We start from the raw sequence: 22,796 nt of genomic DNA on the forward strand, positions 1-22,796 counted from the left end.
CAGTAGCGAAAACTAAACCACCTAAATATCGAGCGGATACCCTACCCGACCTCCTCTTTTGCTAAGGTTGTTGTAGGACACTCAATAACTACCTCTGGTCTTCAGGTTGTACTTGTTGATGTTGTTAATAAGAAATAGAAACTCGAACTTTTCTCTGCCCCCCTCCCCTCTGAGTGTGTGTGTTCATCTTGCAAGCTTGCTTCTTTCTCCCCGAGCCCCCACTTCTAAAGTTATATAAGGGAGTTATAAATGTTGGGAAGAAATAAAAAGGCCTTGTACATATGTTCTGAACTACAGTCGTCACGGGGGCCGGTTGACATCTACTTGTCGTGTGGAGAGTGTCTTTAGTGTTGTAGGCCGCGAAAAAGAACTGTTTCAACAATGTGGTGTGTTTTGGGAATTTCTGTGGCTCTTTTCTGCTTTTGTAATGCAGCTACTACCACAGTTAATGAAATCAAAGGATCAGAACAGGCGAGGTCTGCAGACACCTTAAGCTCATGCACCGATCCGGAGGAGACGATATCATGCATGAAAGCAAGTTTATTCATGGATTTGGAAAATTTGATTCATCAGCGCTCCTCAAGACTAAGCGATCTTGTTACTGTTGAGCAGAGGTCCGATGTCGGTGATGTAAGCACTGGTAGAGCGCTTAGTATCAACGACCTTGACTCGAAATTGTCGACCAATCCCGAGGAGAAGAATTATCAGTTAGATACTCTTATCATGGACAGGGTTGGAAAGCTTATGAAATTCTTCGCTGCCAAAGTGGATCTGAGTAGCTTCATCCCAGGTGGAGCGTTGAGCATTGCCCGTGGGAAAAGCAATGGATTTTCGTTGAACTTTGATCTTAGCATGCCAGAAGATGTTGTTATGGGCAGAGGTATGTAAAATTTACAAACTCAATTACATATTTCTCAGCTACGTTGTTTCTTAAAATTATTGCTCTGTTTAAAACATTTGGAAAATTCTAGTAGCAGCAGACTTGTTAATAGGGCGTGGTTAATATTTTTTTAATTGTTCAAAATATTTAGTTAACTGAACTTTTCCTCTACTAAAGATACAAGACAACTCTAGGTAGCCAAGAAAAAATAATTAAAAATGGCGTGTTTTTTGAAATAAAAATCTATTTTAGTCCATTTATGTTTCATATATGTTTTCTTATTAACTTAAACCTGCAAAGCCTGAGGACGTATAGCAAAATTCCCAAACACAGTGATTTGTATTTAGGTTATTTATTTATCTAAAAATAGACTAGAACGAAAGACATGAAACCATGACGTAAAATGATAAAAACAAGTATAGATGACAAAACGCAATTTACTAAAGTTATAATTATTATGTTTTCTACAACATTTCACTTAATGCATAAACACTAAAAAAGTTATATAGTAAACTCAGAATGTTAGGTACACTCAAAATACTGTACACGTAATGACTATAAAATTACATATTGAAACTCTCTGCAACTTCCTTTATAAATAGCAAAAGAGATTAGCAATGCTAAGCAGACCTGTAGGCAAAACACTAAAACGAGAAGAAAGTGAAACCATTTTTGAGAGGGTTAAAGTTAATCTAATATTTATGTATACGTTTCCACAGAAAGTTTGAAAGCTTCAGGGATGGAAGGTTATCATAGGTGGTTCAGCTTACCTGGCCAACTTCCAGCTACGAGTCTGTATTCAAATATTCAAATATTTTATTTAATACCTATTTTATTTAATATCTTATTTAATATCTTAAGTATTCACAACAGGAAAAGTTTTTTTTTTTTTAATGACTCTTGTTTCCAAATTTGAGTTTAAATACAGTGGCGTAGCGTGACTAACAATTTTGGAAGGACTGAAGATGTTTTTTCCTCAGTTCTAACAGATAAATGCCGGGATAGTATCTTTAGAGTTAGGCCCTGGCTTTGTTCCTTCTACTTCCTTCCCCATTGTAGTTATTGTTGATTAGTTATTTCTATGGGAAATTGGCACCGTATCTCAAGGTTGATTCAATTAATTAATTATTCAAAAATAAACTAAGGTAACCACAATACGATTATGCTTCTTTATAGAAAATCCTATTATTATTGATTTAATGATAATGATATCTTCAGAGTCGTGTTCACAAGATTTGATATTTTCTGAATGTTAAAATTTCTACGAACACAACTTTGAAGTTATTTTTATCATTGCTAGTGGAGCTCGTTGATAAGGAATAGCCTAAATTAGTAGTAATAATATATATCATAAAATATCATAATAATTGATTCAATGACATAAATTCATTTTTTGTTCAAAACGTTTGAGATTTCCTGGAAGATAGAAGTTTCATAGGAGGTATTGTCATTCAATCAATGCTAGTAGTGTTTGTTGATAGGGAATAAAAAAAAACAAGAGATAATATTAATTATCAGCGAGCACCATGAGAATTGATTGAATAATAACTTCAAAATTGTGTTGAAACTATTCGAGAGTTTACGAATGTTAAACGTTTCATGGAAATTATTCCCATTGTATCAACGCTAACAAAATTTCTTGAAAAGGAATCGAATACACCAATGAAAATGTTACTTATCACCAAACACTATTATAATTGACTTAATGATAATAAGTTCAAACTTCTGTTCGAAAATATTTGAGATTTCTCGAATAATAAGAGTTTCATGAACACATCTTTTGAGTTATTACCACTGAATCAACGACACTATGCTTGTCGATAAGGAATCAAATAAAATTAGTAGTAATGGTTCTAATCGCGAATCATCATTAGAGTTTATTCAATCCTAAGAACTTGAGAGCACTGTTCAAATATTTGATATTCCCTTAATATGAAAAGCTTAATGGGCACTGTGAGGTTGTTTTTTTTTTAAATCCTTGTAATTATTCTTATAAAATAATGATGCTAATAAGGATTTGGGTTTAGTCAGAGGTAATGATACTTATCACTAAAGACCATTCAATTTCATTAGTGATAATTTCAGGGTTGTGTTCGATTCATGGGAGATTTCTTGAGTACTATAAGTACGTAGGATAAAACTCAAAATGTTTAATGAATGCTCAATTCACATAAATAGTGTAAGGGCAATTAATAATCTAGAGCAGCGGTTCCCAACTGTGTTTACCTGGCGTCCCTTTGTAAACAATGCAAAATTAACGCTCCTCTCCTTCCCGATCGTTGGTTATACCTGCTTTTTGTCTGCTATTTCAATTACAGCATTGAATTTTAAATAATAATAATAATAATAATAATAATAATAATAATAATAATAATAATAATAATAATATACATTATGATAGGCCGGTACTCTCTTGTGGGCGGATTACTGAGACCTCCAAAATAAGATAAGCATACCCTTTGCAGACACATATTCTCTGGTAAATCTGCTTCAAACCGAACGGAATATACAGAGTACTACCAAATGTGGCTCCATCAGTGTATACATGAGTCAGATGTTAGTATCAGACATTTTAGCAATTCCCAAATTAGCAAAAAAAAAAAAAAAAAAAAAAAAAAAAAAAAAAAAAAAAAACTTGAATGTATTTTTTAAAAGTAATTTTCTTCTGCTTGTGAGTAGTGTTAGCCAAACTAAAGTAACTATCTCCTTGTTTCATAGTTATATGCCACAATACTCAAAACTTTTGCGCTGTATTAGCAAACATGTAACCACGCATGAGAACATTGGCTGCACACGAAGCGCACATTCACATGAAGATACTTCACAAATTAAACTTAATATGAGCAAATTTTTAGTAAGAGTTGTTGTATTCTGATGTAGAAATATTAGCTACTAAATGTAGTTTAGGGGACCTTAGTGTATTTTGAAGTGAAAAGTTAAACCCGTAAACTAATCCAAGACACAATAAGTATTCCGAAGTAAAATCTCAAACACAAAGAATAATCCAACATACCTAATAGAAGTAGTGTGTTCTAAGAAAGAAATCCTTCACTATAGTATATTCCAAGACACAATAAGAAGTTAGTATTTTAGTTAGTATTTTGATATTACATATGGAGTACAATTAAAATTAAGATTAGGATTTAGATTTCTGGGTTTTCGGCATCTACGGCCATTTAGTTCGTCCCGTATGTGTGTCTTTCCTCGGCAAGAACACTATCCTTCTAAAAGGAAGGAAGGAAGAATGCGGCCTGGTACCTATAAATTAGGTACCATCTCTTCATTTTCCTGTTGTGAATAAGGAAAACCCAGGAAAACCTCATTCAGGATGGCTGATCTCAAAAAGCTTTATATATTATTTTTCGAACGAGTGCCCGCACCGGGAACCGAACCCGGAACCGCTCGCACCGCGATATAAAATATGCAATTCCCCAAATAAAGTAATAAGTCATAAGTATTGATATTCTTGTAGTAACCCAAGACTCTGAGGTAAAATTTTAAAACCCCAAAATAACCAAAGATTCTACAAAAAAAAAAAAAAAAAAAAAGTTAATATTTTATGAACAAATGAAAAGTCGTGTTTCCTAAGTAACTGAAGATACTGAAAAGGAAACTAATGTGTTCTGAAGTGAGGAGTTGAATCCACACCACAAAAATTTACGTTGTTCTGAAATAAAATGCTAGTCCCCCCAATATAGCACAAGACACCATTAGAAAAGGTACCAAAAGTAAAGAAAGATGACAGAAAGAAATGAATTGTCCTGAAATAATAATAATAAAACGATCACTCTAAAATAACCAAGATAACAGAGAACTATGTAAAGTTAAATCCTTCAAGGTTAGAAATCTTTTAAAAGGAAGTCCTTATAGTTTTTTGAAACCAGCTAAACTATTCCGCACAACAAGTTATAATAGATACAAAACCGGAAATTTGAATATTATAAAAACTGCACTCATGCCCATTTTAAGAGAGGAATTCTCGGAAACCCTGGAATACATATTCCCTTATTTTTCAATTAAGAATTTCAATACCAAATTTCACACTTCCAACTCCACATTTCACTTTTGGTACGACATGGGTTGTTGAATTTGTGACTTTTACCCATTTTATACATATAATACTACAGTTGAAACACAATGTATTACAAACTGATTTAAAACTTAATTTGATAATTTGACCTTCAGAAAATAATTGCTCTTCTAATTTACTTCTTGCTTCAAACCAGCAAACATTTAAAAGAATTATAGCAAAAAGAAGAGTAAATTTTTCCTAAGTGCTGTTGCCAAGTTTTAACCGAATAAAATTAAGTAAACGAACAACTTTGTCGGGTAATTTCAAAAACTCCCCCTGTTACTTCACTATTTTTAGGAGCATTCGGTAGAACTTACACTGAAGGAAAGATTAGTAAATAGCAATTCAAACCAGGTGTAAATTGTCTTTCTACTTTGATTAAGAGTTAAGTTATATGCGTCTTATTAAAAGTCTACGATTTTCCCAGATGATGAAAATTATATGCCGTTTTTCTAACAAACCAATGTTAGTCAAGTTACAGAAATTTACATGAAAACTTATTTCTACATATTGAAATAATTAAAGACAAAAATAAACTTTTTCTACTCCTATCAGAACGTTTGCTAATTATTCAAATTTTCGTAAAAATAATTGATGGATCCATAACCTATTAAACGTTGACTTCAAGTTATGCTTTAAGTAATTGGAGTTAGTAGAGGCTTGTTAATATCAACAAAGGGCGATGTTTTTTTCATAGTCGAAAAATGATTATTAGTCGTATAAAAATATTATTATTCCATATAATACTTATACTTCGGATAAATATATTCTTCTGATTATTATTATTTTTATTTTTTTGGCACATATTGACCTATACATTGACGAAACTAGATAGATATTTGCTACGAGGACATGGTCCCGTACTTCTAAGAGCTGAAAGAACCTAAGCTGTGGTCTAATGTTATTCTAGGATGTACCTAGTCCCCTACTCCCTCTAGTTACCCTTATGGTTCTATAACGAAGAGATTAGGATATCTAGGCATACCGTATCTATGGCCTTTTTAAGCCCATCACTCATGAGGAATTATGTCCCTCGGCGATCATACTACCGAGTGAAGAAAGAAAGAACCTATGACCATTATTTTAGGTAGGACATAATGTCCCCACCAAGAATCAAACCGGGAACCCCTCGTAAGAAAGGCGAGAGCATTAGCAACTACGCTAGGTAGGGCCACTATATATGTATGTATAACGAAGAAATCTTGAAGTTTTAGTTTCATCTATGAACAGAATGAAGGTTTTTCCAGAATTGGGTGACTACTTTCTTTATCTTTAAGTAAAACTGAATATTTACTGAAAAATTAGTCTTATTCGTCCGAGGTATGGCATTATATTACTTAGGATACAATGTATGAAATTAGATCAAATTGGGACGGATATGATTGAAAGACAAGAGTAAACAAGAGTAAACAAATGTAACAAAACTTGGTTATTACAATTCGTAACAAGTGGTACATACATTTCTCCAGGCTATGTACCTGATCAAATAACGATATACTGATGCTATCAAGATTCTACAAATAAAATCCAGTTTTTCAAGGATGCGTAATACACAATAATTAAATCGCGTAATTTGTTACAGTTCATTTATTGAGTAGTTCAGAGGATGCTTGAGGCTTCCTACTTCCTTTCTGTACAACTTTTGAAGTAGACAAACAGGAAATTAAGGAGGTCGTATTACTTTACGTTTGTATTTTTTTTTTTTTTTTTTTTTTTTTTTAGCAGTTTGATATAGCAGATCACATTTTCCGATATAATGTTTGTATTATTACGTTTTATACTTTGTCAATGCATTTTATGTTACTGCGAGAATTTTGGCTTCATTTCAATTGAAGGTGTTATCCACCAATGTTTCTTCCGGAGAACTTGGCTGCCTTCAGTCTCCCGCAGCTAAGATAAATTAAACTGTGATTACTTGCCACTTTTGTGCAGGATACTCTTTGAGAAAATACTGTCGTAGTGCAACTCCCTTGCATCTTGTATCTTCCTTTCTCACATACAAAATTTTCTACCAAAAAAAAAATGTTATTCACATTTGTTCTCGACCTACGGGATGCGATTTGCTCAAAGCCTAACTACAATAATTGTAAAACTGAACATGTCCAAAGACGTCCCGTGGCCATACTTAAGGTAGTCCCTAACACTCTTGTCTCTGGTGCGAGATGTCCCGGGTTCGATTAACGGTGGGAACACTCGGTCGAGAAAGTGTAAAAGTTTTCTCAGGTTATCTATTCTAAATGAGGTTTACCTGGGTTTCTCTCATTCACACCAGGCAAATGCCGGGGTGGTACCTAACATGTCATGCCATGTCCTAGGCCGCTTCCTTCTTTCTCCAATCCTTTCTTCCTTCTCTTTACTCGGATAGTGTGATCGCTGAGGGACGTCACCCCTCACACATCACGGGCTAACATGGCGATAGACCCCGAAAGGCCAGGAATATAAATCATAATCCGCAGTCATCAACTCTGATAGTGAAAACCTCACAATGACCTTTGGTGCCCCCACCTCCTGCAATAAAACTGAAAATTCATAGTTTCTGAGAAAAGTATCTCGGTAGCGCAGATAGGAATTCATTTTTACTTTCTGTATGTTCTTAAAAAATATTTTTACAATTAATCTACTGCGCTTGCATTTTTAAAGCAACATTATTTACGTCATAAAACAGCCAGGATAAGTATGTTTCGAAATATACATGTAAATATGTAGGTTTCACTTAAAAGAAAATAAAACTTGTTTGAAAACACGATTAAAACATGTTTGAAATAAGTAAAATCTAAGCTTTGTAAAAATTATATTATTATTATTATTATTATTATTATTATTATTAATAATAATAATAATGTTAAACAACATAACATACGTGCTACAGGGTATAAATGTACAAGGTATAGATATTTCGGGATATTTTCTTAATATTCTAGAACTTCCTCTTTTTAGAATCTCTCTTGTGCTGTGAGAGATTTTTAATAACAAAAATAAATATATTTTAAAGCAAATTACATAAGAGCGTTCCTTTGCTTTTTAAGAAATAATTTAGAATTGGCTTCGTGAGAGTGTGTTATGGAATACTTCATACTTCACTTCGCTGGTATTCCATAACTTCACTGGTTGTAGAACTCCATGGTTCCAGTAGAATTCAAAACAGTATATGCCAGACTAGAATTTGTTGCAATAAATTTTATAAATATCTTCGGGTGAAAAGTGAGTGCAGTGTTTTTAGTGTCAAATGTGAGCTCACGAAGAGTGCTTTGCTTACGAGAAAAACATGTCTGTGATTTTTGTCAATAATTATAATTTCAATTGGGGTGGAAACTAGTTTAGTGGAAATAGGACACATTAAGATCTTTAATTTAATAAGGAACTACTATTCCATATTCCCTTACCACTCCATAATCACAGCTTTTTATAGTATTTCACTGTCGTTAATTATTTGCTTTCTGACAATTTGTAAAACTTCAGTTTACTATATCGTCGTTGCGCCTCGAAGAACAACTATGTGTTAAAACCACAAATTATCAGGAGAACCAAAAAAACATTCCGCTCTTAAAATTTTGAAAAATATACATGGAAACAATTGAAAATATAATAAAATTAGTTCTGCGTATGTTATGCACTGGACATTGTTGTAGCTTGCTTCAACAATATTATACTACTTTTTTGTTTTTTGCTTACGTAGCACATGTCGGTTTATCTTTTGCGCCTACACAGAGAATCAATACATACGTGTTTAGAACTTGAAGCCTATGTATTATTTTTTTATTGTTGTGGCGAAACAATTGAATATTCACTTATCACATTATAAGGGACACTCCCTGGCAGCTTTGAGATTTATTTGCATGGCATAACTCATTTTCGATAAAAATGTCACATAGCGGTTCTTCGAGGCGCAGCGACGATATTAGACACATTAAATTCCATAACAATATTATCCTGGTTTTGGATTGGATATTGTAAAAGAAACATTGACCAAAGTTTAAAATTTAAACTATAATATGTCACAGTTTTGGATATCTAACATATCCTTCATTAGACACTATATATAAATATTATATCTGATGAAGGGTATGTTAGATATCCGAAACTGTGACACATTATAGTTTAAAATACTGTGTGTTAAAGCTTTTGGTCAGTGTTTCTTTTGTTACATTAAATTCCTCGTAAGCATATAAATGAACTAATTATTTCACAGGAATACTTATTTTGCAAAACAAAGTGGTATTCCATACACAGTGGCGTATTTAAGGGAGCTTCCGGGTTTAAGCCCCCCTAAATTTATTTACTATTTTAAAGTAAATGAAATATCTTGCAGAATTTTCATATTTCCAGGAATAAAGTTATGCAAAGCCCCCCCCCCCCGAAACAAAACCGTAAATACGCCACTGTCCATACATATGGTCAGGCTTTAGAATTACGCTTCCTCTATATTCATCTTTAGCTGAATAGACCTAATCTCTGCTAATAGTAATGACCATAAATTTTTGAATTTGGTACTCAAGAACAAGGTAGGGTGCAGCCATACACGTTTATATTTTAGTAACTATATATCTTTCCTAGCAAAAACATATGAGTATATTTCTTACACTAGTGTTTAGTAATTACTTGCTTATATACTGAAATAAGATTTTATAAATTTCTCCAGGCTAACATTAATTGCTTTTGAATAGTGTAATACTTATTAGTCTTTCTACTTTGTCTTTAACGTCTGTGATGTAAAATAATTTAAGTGCCAGCTCTCCTATCTGTTGGTAGAAATTGTAAAATATATATTTTTTTTTAATTTGTAGGCAAGGAAGGCAAACACATACTTCCTCTGTTGTTGGCACTGAAGATGAAGTTTGCCACCCTGGCAAAGATCGCCCTTGTTGGTTTAGCCTTTATCGCTTTCAAGGCTATTCTTATCAGCAAGCTCTCCATTGTCCTTTCTGTCATCTACTTCCTCAAGAAATTGAGTCACAGCCACCATGGCCACGACTACGGCGGTCATTACGGACGGTCCTCGGATGCTGAGGAAAGAGTTAACCAAGAAGCCGCCCACGACATGGCTTACAGCGCGTACCGATCATGATCCTCGCAAGACCTCACCTTCTTCACTTAGCGACAGATGACACGTCTTTCGTGTAAGTAATAACTTTAATATAATTTTGTCCCTTCCTATTTTAGGTGACCATACATGAAAACGTAATTCTGTAATCAGGTAATGCACTTCTACTACCTTAAGGATTATTTCTTGTGGAAGGAGTTGAATTCTTGGGTGCAGATTCACTTTAGGAGGACTTAATGGTTGTGGGTATAAATACAGCATGCGGACATGTGTATGTCATAAAACGACAATGCAAAGAACATAAACCCACCTATGCTAGCTGGCCGCTAAATAGCACAAATTGTATGTAATCTGTGTAAGGGTAAGGCAAAACGAGTGTGGCTGCGCGGTAGTGTATTCGTAGGAAGCAGGCGCGTCAGCAACTGTGGGTATGAACGTAACCAAGAACAGTGGAAACATGCTGTGTTGCTTATGGTATTAGATGCTGTACATATCGGAGAGCTTCATCGTTTCGAAATCATGGCTTAACACACTACATTGACATAAAAATTCAATTCATGATGGCTGCCTCATGAACTACGTATTACGTAGTGAGAAGCATATAAGTTTAATTTGATTATGTTCCTTCCCATTATTAGGAATATCAGACGTAAGATTTCTGTGTATTACGTATATTTTGGTTACTTATACATTCCTCTTTTGAGGTAACGTTAAATATTTTTTATGTAAATTTTACAAATCCATGATCACCTAAAATAGGAAAGCACCATAAGTTTAAGAATAATATAGCTGTATTGCTATCTAAATTGAAAATTACATAATATTAGAAATTTGCTGTTAAAAGATGTGAAGAATATAGCTTGCAGTGGGAGCTCTGATGGAAGTCCCAAAGTAAAAATTAAAATGTTGTCGCTAAAAAGGATCTTATAAAATAGAGGATCTGCCCATGTATCTTCATCCTATTAATAAATGAATGAAGTCAAAAACAACCGAGCATCTGGTTGGCTACTCCCTCTTCCGCCATCGTCTGATTGGCTACTTTCGTTTCCGCCATGATTGTTGGCTCGAAACATTGCGATCCTATTGAGTGGAGTGGGCAGAATAGGGGCGACGAATCTGTGACGTATGGCTTTAAGATTTTGTTGTAAAGACAGCTCCTCTCCTTGTTCGCTGCAAACTACAGGAGGAAGTCTTCAGGCAGCTTGAAAAAGCTGTATAACATAATTAATAAGTTTTCTTCCTTTAGCTTGTAGCGATAGTGCTTTCCCTCGAGAGCCGTCTCTGTTGCCATGAAAGTAATGAATTGGTCAAGTATGGTGTACTTTTTTGTCAGTACTTCCGGCATTACGTATTTCCAGTGAGTTCCAAAGAAATCTACGTTTATAACTTTAAGGTGGTAATTTTTATAATTAGCTATATACATTATGGCCTGTAACGAGAAAGAATAGGTTCACCAATATTTTGAAAAATTTCAAGTGAAATGAGTTGTATCAAAATGGAATAGGATTGGTTAGGTTTATAGCTTATGCAAGTGGCAAGCCTGTAAGGTAAGTAATAGTGAAAAAATAAGAACAAAAAATGAACACCGTACACCAAGCAAGCTTAATACTTCGTAAGCAAAGTACTGTGCGGTGCTAAGGATCAAACATAATTTACCTATTTCTGTTTGAAAATCGTTGTTCATTTTCAAGTTTGCAAAGTGTGAATCTATGCTCAAAGAAAGTGTGAAATATGATAACTGTAGTGAATAAATGATACTAGTGAGGAAAAGTGAGATAAAGCGTGACACTGTGATATAAAGAAGATAGGTGTTAAAACATACGCTGAAGAAGCATAAAAACAAAAAGTACGTTAGACAAATAACTGTATTTTAAGTAAAATTAGAGCCCCACCCAAGCGCCTTCGTTGTCCTAAGTATGATTTTACTCGCCTGAATTAGGTGAATAAGAAAACAAATTCTCCTGGAAGAAGAGGATAATAGTGTTTCAGATGGTTTGGTTCAGACATGGCTCTGGTAACACAGTATTTAGAGTGATTTTGCTTACGCACTTGTAAGTGAACTTTCACCGATTAATGGAATATCGCATATAAAACACCACTGTTGAAGGTACTAAGAGACAAATTTTGTCGAAAATGCAGTATATAGAAAATGACGCGTGAACATATTCTCAATGGCACATTATAATGAAGAACGGATAGCAATTCCTGTTTAGATGTCCTCAAACATAAAGCATCAAGGATAAGCAAGGAAAGGAAACGTGAATGAATGAAAATAAATCGGAAGCATATACCTTACTTTATTTATATATTTTAAATAACTTGCTTTCAAAACTGATACTACTGCTGCTGCTGGCTACTTCTACTACTACTATTAGACCTACTACTGATAGTAATAATAATAATAATAATAATAATAATAATAATAATAATAATAATAATAATAATAATAATAAAGCAACCATATCCGAATTTGTGGCAACAAGAGGTGTCATTTGGAAACAGGGGCGTAATTTGTTGAGGGCAGACCGATCAATTGCTCCTTCTTATTTTAAGAAGACCTATGTTTTTCAGTAAATTGCATACTAATACGCTGTCAAAAAAAGAAAAAAAGGAAAACTGTTGTGCAGGCGGACAGTGTTGCTCCTCCTGGCAAAATCTGAAGTGACACTAGAGTTTAGGGAGCACATGGGGGTAATTGTACCCCATCTGAGTTCGAGAAACAAACACTTTTAAATAAATTGTATATTAATATACTGATACAAAAGTGAAGTTCTTATGTCTGTCAACAATTTTACCCTCCTCCCCGTGACAAAATCTCGAATGATGCTACTTACTGACAACTCTACGCTGTCTCCTACTTGGTATAGCCGTGCCTGTAGATACACTCAAAAAAACATTAGCATTTTCAAAATCCTACAAAAAATCTTGCTAGAATTTGAGCTGTTTTTTTTAAAAGTCATAGATGACTCAGTATTTTTAACTAACATTTACTTATTTGAAAAGTTTAATTAAAGAAAAGGATCCTAGCTCAATATTCAGCGGCGAAAATCTGTCTTCAACATTGGGGGACGGGTAAGACCGTTCCCATATTTTTTAAAGCGATGTTCAAAATATTTATGAAGTCGAAAAATAATGCTGTGGAGGATCAGAGGAACAGGGTTGTCTTCAACACTGGGAGGCGGGCAGATTTAAGGCTTATTCTGGGGGGACATCAATTTCATCTCACTTTCCTTTTTGGCAATTGGAAACAAATCATCATATTTCTCCCCAAAAAACACATTTCAAATCTGATTATTGGGGGAACAGTCCCCCCAGTTCCAAGATTAAGGGGGATGTGTTCTCCTTATCCCCACGGGATTTGCTCCTGTGTCAATATTCCACTAGACCGAAAAGTGAAAATTAGCTTTGGTTTCATTTTGAGATAAATCGTCCAGAGCACTAATTTTTACACTTTTTAAGTAATATTTTCGGTTTTGTTAACAACATCCCTGACTATCGATTTGCAACATATCTTGTGTTTCTGGATTGACGAAAATACACTAGAAGTGTAGAAGAACGTACCAGAAAAAAAAAGTAATTGATGCTCAAAGAGGGACACGGAGGTCACTGGTAGAGTGCTCACCTCTGGTGCATGGGGTCCTTGGTTCGATCTCAGTTCGAGCCAAGTGAACTTTGTGGTGGACAAACACCGTGTGCATGGGTTTTCTCGGGGTTCTCCCGTTTCCTCTCACTTTCTTCATTCCACCATTTACTTAATTTCTCATCATCGCCGTCTCCTTTAGCCTAGCCGATATAATCGTGTGACGTAAAACTTTGAGTTAATTTTTGATGCTCAAAGGTGGCTATTTTGTAGTTGGATTTCATTCGAGCTTACTAGAGCTCACTGAAGCTAAGGCTTATGTTCTCAATTAGGTTTACTTTGTCACTTGTTTGTAACCCACTAGACTTTGGGTCATCGGCGCAAATCTATCTTCAATATTGGGTGGGACAGGTAAAACAGTTCCTGTTTTAATATTTTTTTAACGATACATGAAATTGAAAAACAATGGTGTGGAGAATTGGGGAAGCAGAGTTGTCTTGAACGTTCGGAGGCGGGTAGATTTGAGGCTTATTCTGTTGGAGGGGGAGATGTGACCAGAGGTAAAAGTGAAGGGGAACGTGAGGGGACGCCATCCCCCCAATTCCAGAAATTATCTGTGGTGTCCCCGCACTTTCAGAAAAAATTACAATGGGTAATCATAGGCAGGGGGAACGGTGTGACGTCATACGTCTTCCTACCTTTTCAGATCCACTTTTACTCCTGGATGTGACTCATATTTGCTAGATGAATCTGACGTTTGAGGTGAACTTGTTTGTATATTATATATCAGGCGATGTAGATGAAATGGCAGTCGGACATAAATCATCACATTTCTCTGCAAAAAAGACATTTCAAATTAGATTAATAGGAGAGACAGTCCCCCAGTTCCAATATTGGGGGAACACGTCCCTGCCATTGCCCCGGAATTTGCGCCAGTGCTCTGGGTTCGTTATCCTGAATTCGTTCTGATCGTTCAGTCTCACGCTCTTCATTTTCAATGAGTCACCAGCTCGTAAAGGCTCGGGCTCCCTAACCTCATTGGGTTAGAGTTCAGTTATAGATCTCTAGCCCAGAACCAGTGTTGGGAAGTAACGTAACGCAAGTAACGCGTTACTTGTAACGCGTTACTTTTTAAGTAACGTTTCTTAGTAACGCGTTACATTTTTTCCAAAGTAACTGTAACGGTAACGCGTTACAAATTTTTAAGTAACGTACCTCGTTTGCGTTACTTTTTTCGCGTTACATTTCAGATGAGTAACTACAATATATGTATTTTTTTTGGAAACAAATGTTTATTTCCTGTAAGTGAATTTCTCAGAATGTAACAATCAAGCATGAACTACGGTACGTATGTCAGGACCGACAGTCACAGATGCACAGAGTAACATAAAAGTTCGTAGTGTCACTTGCTGTTTTTTGAAGATGAGGACAGCCTTAGGGAAATCATGTGTACTATTGCAAGCACATGGAAGATTTGGCGTGGATTTCGACAGCTTCAAATTAATACATTCAGTGAGTGAATTAGGAGTGCAATGATACCAGTAGACTATTTTACTTTGATTGGAGTTGTTTTCATAAAGATGGAGAACGAAAATATTTTACCCTTCGAAAATTTGAAAGAATACATTTTTCTTAAGGATGATGGTGGACAGAATTTAAAAGTAAAGTGTCTGAAGTGCTCCGGCGGAAAATATTTATCAGCAACTAGGGTGTCATAATTAACGATTTACAGTAAGGGGTTAATATGAATAAACTGTGTTTTGATGAGCAGGCCTACTTTATTAGTAGAAAACAGTTTGCTGATGGTATGTAATATTGGAGTTCTTTCAGATCAGTTTGCTTATCCTAGAGTCCCGTTGATTATAGAGTAGTGAATGTTTCTCTATATTCTTTATTTTTAATTTTACATAACAACATTGTTATTATTGTATAATTAGTTTAGCAGAATAACTAAACCATTTTTTCTAACGCATAGGGATGAACACGAGTCAAGCTAAAACTCGACTCGACTCGAATTCAAGTCGAGTTTCGAGTCAAGTCAAGGGTAATATCCTCGAGTCTAGTTCCGAGCCGATTCAGTTTTTCTCGTCGAGTTTCGAGTCCAGTCGAGTTTGACAAATGGCTCGTTCGTTTTAAGTCGTCTTGAAATCATTGCCTGATTACACTGGAAAACGAAAGCCATGCAGTACTTTTAGTGTTGCTCACGAGAGGGGACACTGCTCGCATCTCGTCTTGTCTTGATAACGGGACCATAAGAGACTTTTTATAACAAGCTCAGCTCGGTTCGGTTCAACTGAGAAGATGGCTCGAGCCGGCTCACTTGAGGTGAACCATCGGCTCGAGCTGGCTTGGTCGGGATGAGCCATTTGCTCGGTTCAGCTCAACTGAGCCGACGGCTCTAGCCGAGTCGGCTGGGTGAGCTGTTGGCACGGCTTACTTCTCGGTTCGGGTCGATAGTGAATGAGGGGCCGCGGTGGCTCAGTGGTAGAGCGTTCACCTCTGGTGCTAGGGGTCTCGGGTTCAAACCCTGCTCCCGCCAAGTAAACTTTGTGGTGGACAAACACCGTGTGCGTGGGTTTTCTCGGGGTTCTCCCGTTTCCTCCCACTTTCTTCATTCCACCATTTCATTCATCTCTCATCTTCACCGTCTCCTTTAGCCTAACCGGCATAACCGTGGGACGTAAAACTCAAAAATTTCATTTCATTTTCATTTCGATAGTGATGAACTGTAAGCCGAGCAGCTCGAGTCGTTGACAATTCTAAACCCGGACCGAGCAGTTTTGAAGATATTTGGCCAGTGCCCTATAACTTCTAACAGTGTTTGGCACGAGCCCGAATACTCAACCCAGATCCTGAACCCAAATTCAGAAGCTCGTGAACAATGACCTTGACTCTAGACTTCACGACTACCGAGGTTGCCAATCAACTAGTTTTTTAGTATTCAAATACAAACCGCCTATCTTTCTTTTTATATACAGTGTTGTTATAATTAATAATAATAATAATAATAATAATAATAATAATAATAATAATAATAATAATAATAATAATAATAATAATAATAATGGTAGTAATAGTAGTATGGAAAATTGAAGCCAATTTTTTTTCACATGTTTAAAGTTTCGGACCTAAAAGTAACGCGTTAGTAACGCGTTACTTTCGAAGTAAAGTAACAGTTACTTTTTGGGGGCAAGTAACGCGTTACATTTTAAGACAAAGTAAAGTAACTTGTAACGCGTTACATTTTTAGAAGTAACTTACCCAATACTGCCCAGAACCAGTTAAGAGATCTCGAGGGTTGCAAATTTGAAACTGTAAATACAGAACTCAGAACAATAAGGCGCGGCTTAAAGTGATACGCCATTTGTTAGACAAGTTTTCAACCTAATATGACCTAATTGTAAATTTTCCGCCGCCGTGAAACCTATCTTAGATTATACTAAATTGCCAACCTTCGGCACTGAAAGTAAGAAGCTGCTTAGTTTGTTATTTGCTCATTAATGTAAGCAAAATCCATATTTTTAAAGAATATCTTCTATTGTATGGTATGTGTTACCTCGTAAACATTTATAGCTACTTTTTTTGGTGACAAATTTAAACTACAATAAGACTGTTTTATAAGAAATGTAAATATTGTTATCCTCTCATTTTCTTAGACATAATTAAGGACCATATTCTTTAAAGATTTTTGGTGATAATTATTAATATTCTTATTGTTTTAGATTATTTGATTTATTAAATAATCTTAATGTAGAGTGAACTTTGTGTCAATACATCCTGAAACCTTGAAAAAGTAGTATTAAAATATAGGATTGTTCCAGCAAGTATTATATCCACAAATGCAATTGGTTGAAAAAGTATTAAATATTTACCTCATATCACAATGTGCTATATATTCCTTTCAGTTTTAGAGTAATATGTTTGCATTCGTTTTGTAATGGAATTTACTGTACCCTATGCTGAGATCTAGTTATTTGCTTAAAGAATGTTTTTATTAACCACTCAAAAGTATAACAAGGTAATTTAATCGTATAGAACATATTTTTAAAAATACACGTATACATTTGATATCTCCTTATATGCTACAACAATGTTATTAATGTGTTTATTTCATTCATTATTGACGATGACTTAAAGGACTGTTTGTCTAAAGAGTGCTTTTACTCATCTGTTTTCATTCATTACCTTTTACCATTTTCAAGTTATTGCTGCTCTTTCACTGATGAATTCAAACGATTTTCTCTGGGGGTGAATTTCAGTACACAGGGGTTAAAAGTAATGCTGCGGAAATACTGGTAGTTTTTTTTTTTTTTTTTTTTTTTTTTTGAACAAGCTCAGAGATTTGCCTCGAATGGGAATTTTACAGCTTCGGGGAAAATCCCACCAGGCCACCCCCTAAAATCGTCATTGATTGCAATATATTCGTCTAGTAAAATTAGTTTTATATTTTCATGATGTTATAATGAACAGAAAGCAGAAAGAGCCCAATATTGTACCTTTGTGCTAAGACATTGTCACAATATTCACGAAAAAGACGAAAATCCTATAAAAACAATGTTAAAAGTGTGTCTCCCGTCTCTGCTCAGTACAAACTTTTATGTGCAAAGACTGGAGACTGGACTGGAATATAGTATTTATGTGCGCAGTTTTTAAATATAAATTGTATAATAAGGTCTAGGTTACAGACGCCACAATCCAAAATCTGTTACAGAAGCTACTGAACACACAGTCATACAAACCACTAGTCATACAAACCACTGGACATAGACGTCAAAGGGACATGCAACCATATGCATAGGGCGTTCATTAAGTACCAAGACTACCTCGAAGTACCCCTTTCCGTGCCACACACTCGCGGGACCGGTTGTAGAGCCTGTGGAACGCTCTAGAGAAGTCATCCACGGAATGTTGTTCAGCATCGTCGTCACATTCGCTTGAATCGATGCATCAACCTCAAAATGCCCCTTCCCCCCAATTGAGAGCATATTTGAACTTTGGAAAGAGCATGAACTCCTCTGGTGCTAAATGAATCAAATATGGACGGTGTTCAACGACAGTTACCCTTCTTTTGTCCAAATGCAAAACGCACAAGAAATCTAATTTGGGCCTGTGTGCTCTGTTTCGACTAAAGGCATAAGAGTACCATGTTCATGCGCGTACTCCATCATTATGTATGTTTTAGTTGCAGTTTTATCGTATTGATTGCAAAACAGCAATGCATTATATCAAACTGACAAGGGACAAAGAAACACAAATGTGTCGGCGGTGCTGAACAGCTTTCAGTGGACCACCTCTTGAGGAGAGTCCAGAACCTCTGCCGAACTCGCGAGCATGTGGCGTGGGAGCGGGACAGAATATAGTTAGAACACTATTGTGTAACATTTTTTACTGTCACCGTAAAGAATTTTATTTCGAGGTAGCCCCGGAATTTATTGAACACATTGTGTGTATACCTAGGTATATATAGAAAGAAATCAATCATACTAACCACATTCACGTTTGGTCATAGCGTCTACACGTAATAACGGTCACATAAACACAGGAAATTCAAGATATGTTACACAATCCATTGGTCACTTGCGTCATATATATGATGTGCCACACATATATTCAGTATTGACAAAGTGCAAACATATTTATTTTTCGTACAGGAATAATCACCTACCTAGGCTATTTTTATTATTTTATTTATTTTTATGTACAACAGTAATATCATAATGTCCACCCGAATTCTCAGTGATGATCCTCTCGCTTCGCACTGTTCTAAACAGGACAAATCTAATGATAGCTAGTAATGACCACCTAACACAGGTTGGTTGGTTGTTTTCTACATCAAGGTGACGCGAACAGGAAATGGTAATGCGAAACTAATGCACTTCCTTTTACTAGTCTAAACCAAACTTTGATCATAGATAGCCTCCCAGCGATTGGAAAGACTGAAAAGAAATCTATTTACAGTGTGCATGAAAAATAATATGACACTGTTGCACATGTGTGACTCCAGTGTCCATTGGCATCTATGTACAGTGGCGCCAGTGACCAGTTTCTACTCTGATCAGTGCCTTGTATGACAAACTTTCACCTTTCTGCCTGATATGGTTGCTATGACATGTGGCGAATGTCACTTGTATGTGAATGTGGCTTGTAGAAGCGATTTATCGGAAAGATGTGATGGCAGCAACCACTGGCATCTATGGTGGCTTGACCAGTGGTTCGTATGACCAATGATGTGTGTGTTAAGTAGCTTCTGCAACACATTTTGTGATGTGGTGTGTGTAATATGGTACCTTTGACCAGAAACTTCACCATAGTAGCTACATCATCCATAAATTGTGTATTTTATTTTATTATCTTATAATTATTATTTTTTTCTTTTAATTTCAGACCGCGACGAACGACAGTCTCGAAGCCCAACGTTACCTGCATCAATTCCTTCCTTCTCCGCTGGCTGGAGTTAACTTTTTTTCTGACCGTTGTTTAAAAAAATAGTTCCACGACGACAGGACTATTTATTCTCAATGTACATAGTCACGTATTATTTTTACCGTGCGTATTTATTTTTGTATAAATATCTAATTAATAAATATTGTTAATTAACTGTTTAAAATCATTTCCGTTTTTAAACCTACATCTTGGTAATGTTGACATTTTTATTTCAGTTTCTTTCAAATTAAATTATTTATCCGATTGTAAGACATCCTTTTTCAGAATTGATAACTTCGGTGCAAGAAGTAGACAGCTCCAATTTTACGTTTGGTTCAGGATTGGAGCAAAACATTGTTTATTGTACTTTACACTCCAAACGTTCTGTACAGAAAGGTATTATTACAGGAGTAAATCCTTTCTTTACAAAAAGTTTGGAGGTGAAAGTACAAAAAATTGATTCTTAACATTGTTTTGCTCCAGTCCTGAACCAAGCGTAAAATTGGAGCTGTCACCTTCTTGCACCGAAGTCTTCAATCTCAAACTACGCTATGCTTTAATATTGGAAATCTTACAGAAAGGCTATGTTCGTCCGTCCGTCTGTCGACATGTATCGAAGCGAAAACGGTAATTTATATTGAAGAGTTGCTGTTACAGTCGATTCACCTACTTAAGAGAACATAACGTCACAATGTACAGCATTCTTCCAAAGTCATAGTTGAATTTTAGTAGAGCTCTTTCGTGGCTAAGCGGTTAGCGAACACCCCATTAACGTGGGAGACTCGGATTCGATTCCCGGCGGAAACTCATGTGGTTCGGATTCCACGTTAATCAGTAGGTCCCTTCTCATATTGCCTCGCTGAAGAAAAGGGACGTTAAACTCAAAATCAACTCAACTCTAAAATTGTACTTGTACTTCTGCTTTTTATACGATTTCCATAAAGTACAAAGGTAAAAGATATTGAGAAGCGTTTTTTTCTTTTTTTCATTCGATTCACTGTTACAAGGATACGTTCTATTTTCTCCGTTAATCCTCTATTCAAAATGAAAATGGTAGAAATGAAATGCTTCCACTTTCAAAGTTGATCGCCTTAAAACAGAAGCAGTAATAGATAGCGACAAGCGGTTTAATGCAATCGATTCATCGTCTCAAAAAAAAAAAAAAAAAAAAAAAAATCACCACCACACATAAAACTCCACTAAAATCGGAAATAATTCAAATTTACTGTTTCTTAAGGTTTAGAAAGAAAACTGTAAATTATATCAAGAATCGGTTTCTTCCAATTACTTCAAAGTTCTAAGAGTACTTTCCGTCTTCTCTACTAACGCTATATTTAGGTTTCCATAATTTTTTGATCTAAAAGACGGACAGACCTTAAAATCACGATCTATCAAAGATACGGCCCCAAACACAAAACAAATATTTTGAAATTTCGTACCTAAAAATCAACTTTTTCGGTTATCACACAATTGTTTACTGTAATGCTTAAAACATTATTGGAAACTAACATGTTTTATATTTTTTTCTCATTAACACAAATATAATAATTCATGCTATTAAATTTAACCAAAGGAACCCTGGGATGAAAAAAATTAGACACTTTCCAAAAACACAGCCTACTTTATTAATAGTTACTAAAATATAAGTTATATGATGAAAATACAATTCTTTTTGCCCGAAATTTTAACGATTTCCGATTCGGGCAGCTCCAAAAACTGTCAAATACGGACATTTTCCTATTTCATGCTTTGTACGATACGGACACGGACATGGATCCAAAAATACAAACAGTCGTACAAAATACATACATATGGTAACCCTCGCTCTGTTCAAATCAGAATTGAATGAAATCAGCCCAAGGCGATTTCAAGTTTGATCGTCATAGAATGAAAACGCTTATTAATAGCGAAAAGAGGCTTCTTTTTTTACACCGACATAGCATCTCAAGACAACATTCTATCGAAACTAAAAGCGGTCAGTATAAATGTTTATATCTAAAAAGTAGAAAACAGTAAGATACATCAAAAAGCATTTTGTCTTATTTTTTAATCGATTCAGCGTCCGAGGAATAGATTCCATCTCTATCCAGAAAGTTGCATAAATCAACTGTTTCCGAATTCAACATTGATCACCATAGAACAGAAAGTGGTAACAAATAGCGACAAACTGTTCTTTGTAATCGATTCAAGATCACAAGAGAACATACCGCCAACACCAACTTATATTCCACCAAAATAGGAGGCGGTAGAAATTTATTACTGTTTCCGACTTTAATACTTATTTCTATAGAAACAAAAACGGAAAAAGATATTGAAAAGTGGTTTATTGACATAGATTCAGATTCTTGAGAATGAATAATGTCTCGACTTTAAATCAGTCGATTCAAATCAGAGGTGGGAAAGATCTACGATTTTCGGTTACAACACTGATCGATAATGGATGAAGCGGAAGTAGATATCGACAAATAGATTTTTGATATAAACTCAGTACTGCAAGAATATGTTTCATCTCTGATATTATTCCAATGCTGTAACCCAAATTGACAAGACGTCAATTAGAATTTCTGATTTCAATATTTCTGACGGAAAGAAAATTGAAGAAGTTAGGACGTTCCCCTGTGTAGGAAGTCTAATAGCCTCGGATGGAAGAAGTGAAAAAGACGTAAGTTGCAGAATAACGCAGGCTAAACAAGCATTCGATAGGGAAAGAGGATTGCTAACGTCAAGAAATGTGTTGTTACGTTCGTAAACGATTTACAAAGACCCTAGTATGGAGCGTGGCGCTTTACGGATCAGAGAC

At 35.4% G+C, this 22,796-nt stretch overlaps 1 protein-coding gene across 1 annotated transcript; it reads left to right on the forward strand.

Moving 5' to 3' along the window:
- Positions 1 to 262: 262 nt before the first annotated feature.
- Positions 263 to 20,180, forward strand: LOC145666883 (uncharacterized). The gene is made up of 3 exons (XM_081734467.1): positions 263 to 880; positions 9,737 to 10,069; positions 19,958 to 20,180. The coding sequence occupies exons 1-2, from the start codon at positions 382 to 384 to the stop codon at positions 10,015 to 10,017; spliced, it is 780 nt and encodes a 259-aa protein (XP_081590593.1). The 5' UTR covers positions 263 to 381; the 3' UTR covers positions 10,018 to 10,069; positions 19,958 to 20,180.
- The last annotated feature ends 2,616 nt before the right edge of the window (positions 20,181 to 22,796 follow it).

The sequence above is a fragment of the Thermobia domestica genome, chromosome 12, assembly GCF_964235325.1.
Source record: "Thermobia domestica chromosome 12, izTheDome1.hap1.1, whole genome shotgun sequence".
Taxonomy (NCBI): Eukaryota; Metazoa; Arthropoda; class Insecta; order Zygentoma; family Lepismatidae; genus Thermobia; species Thermobia domestica.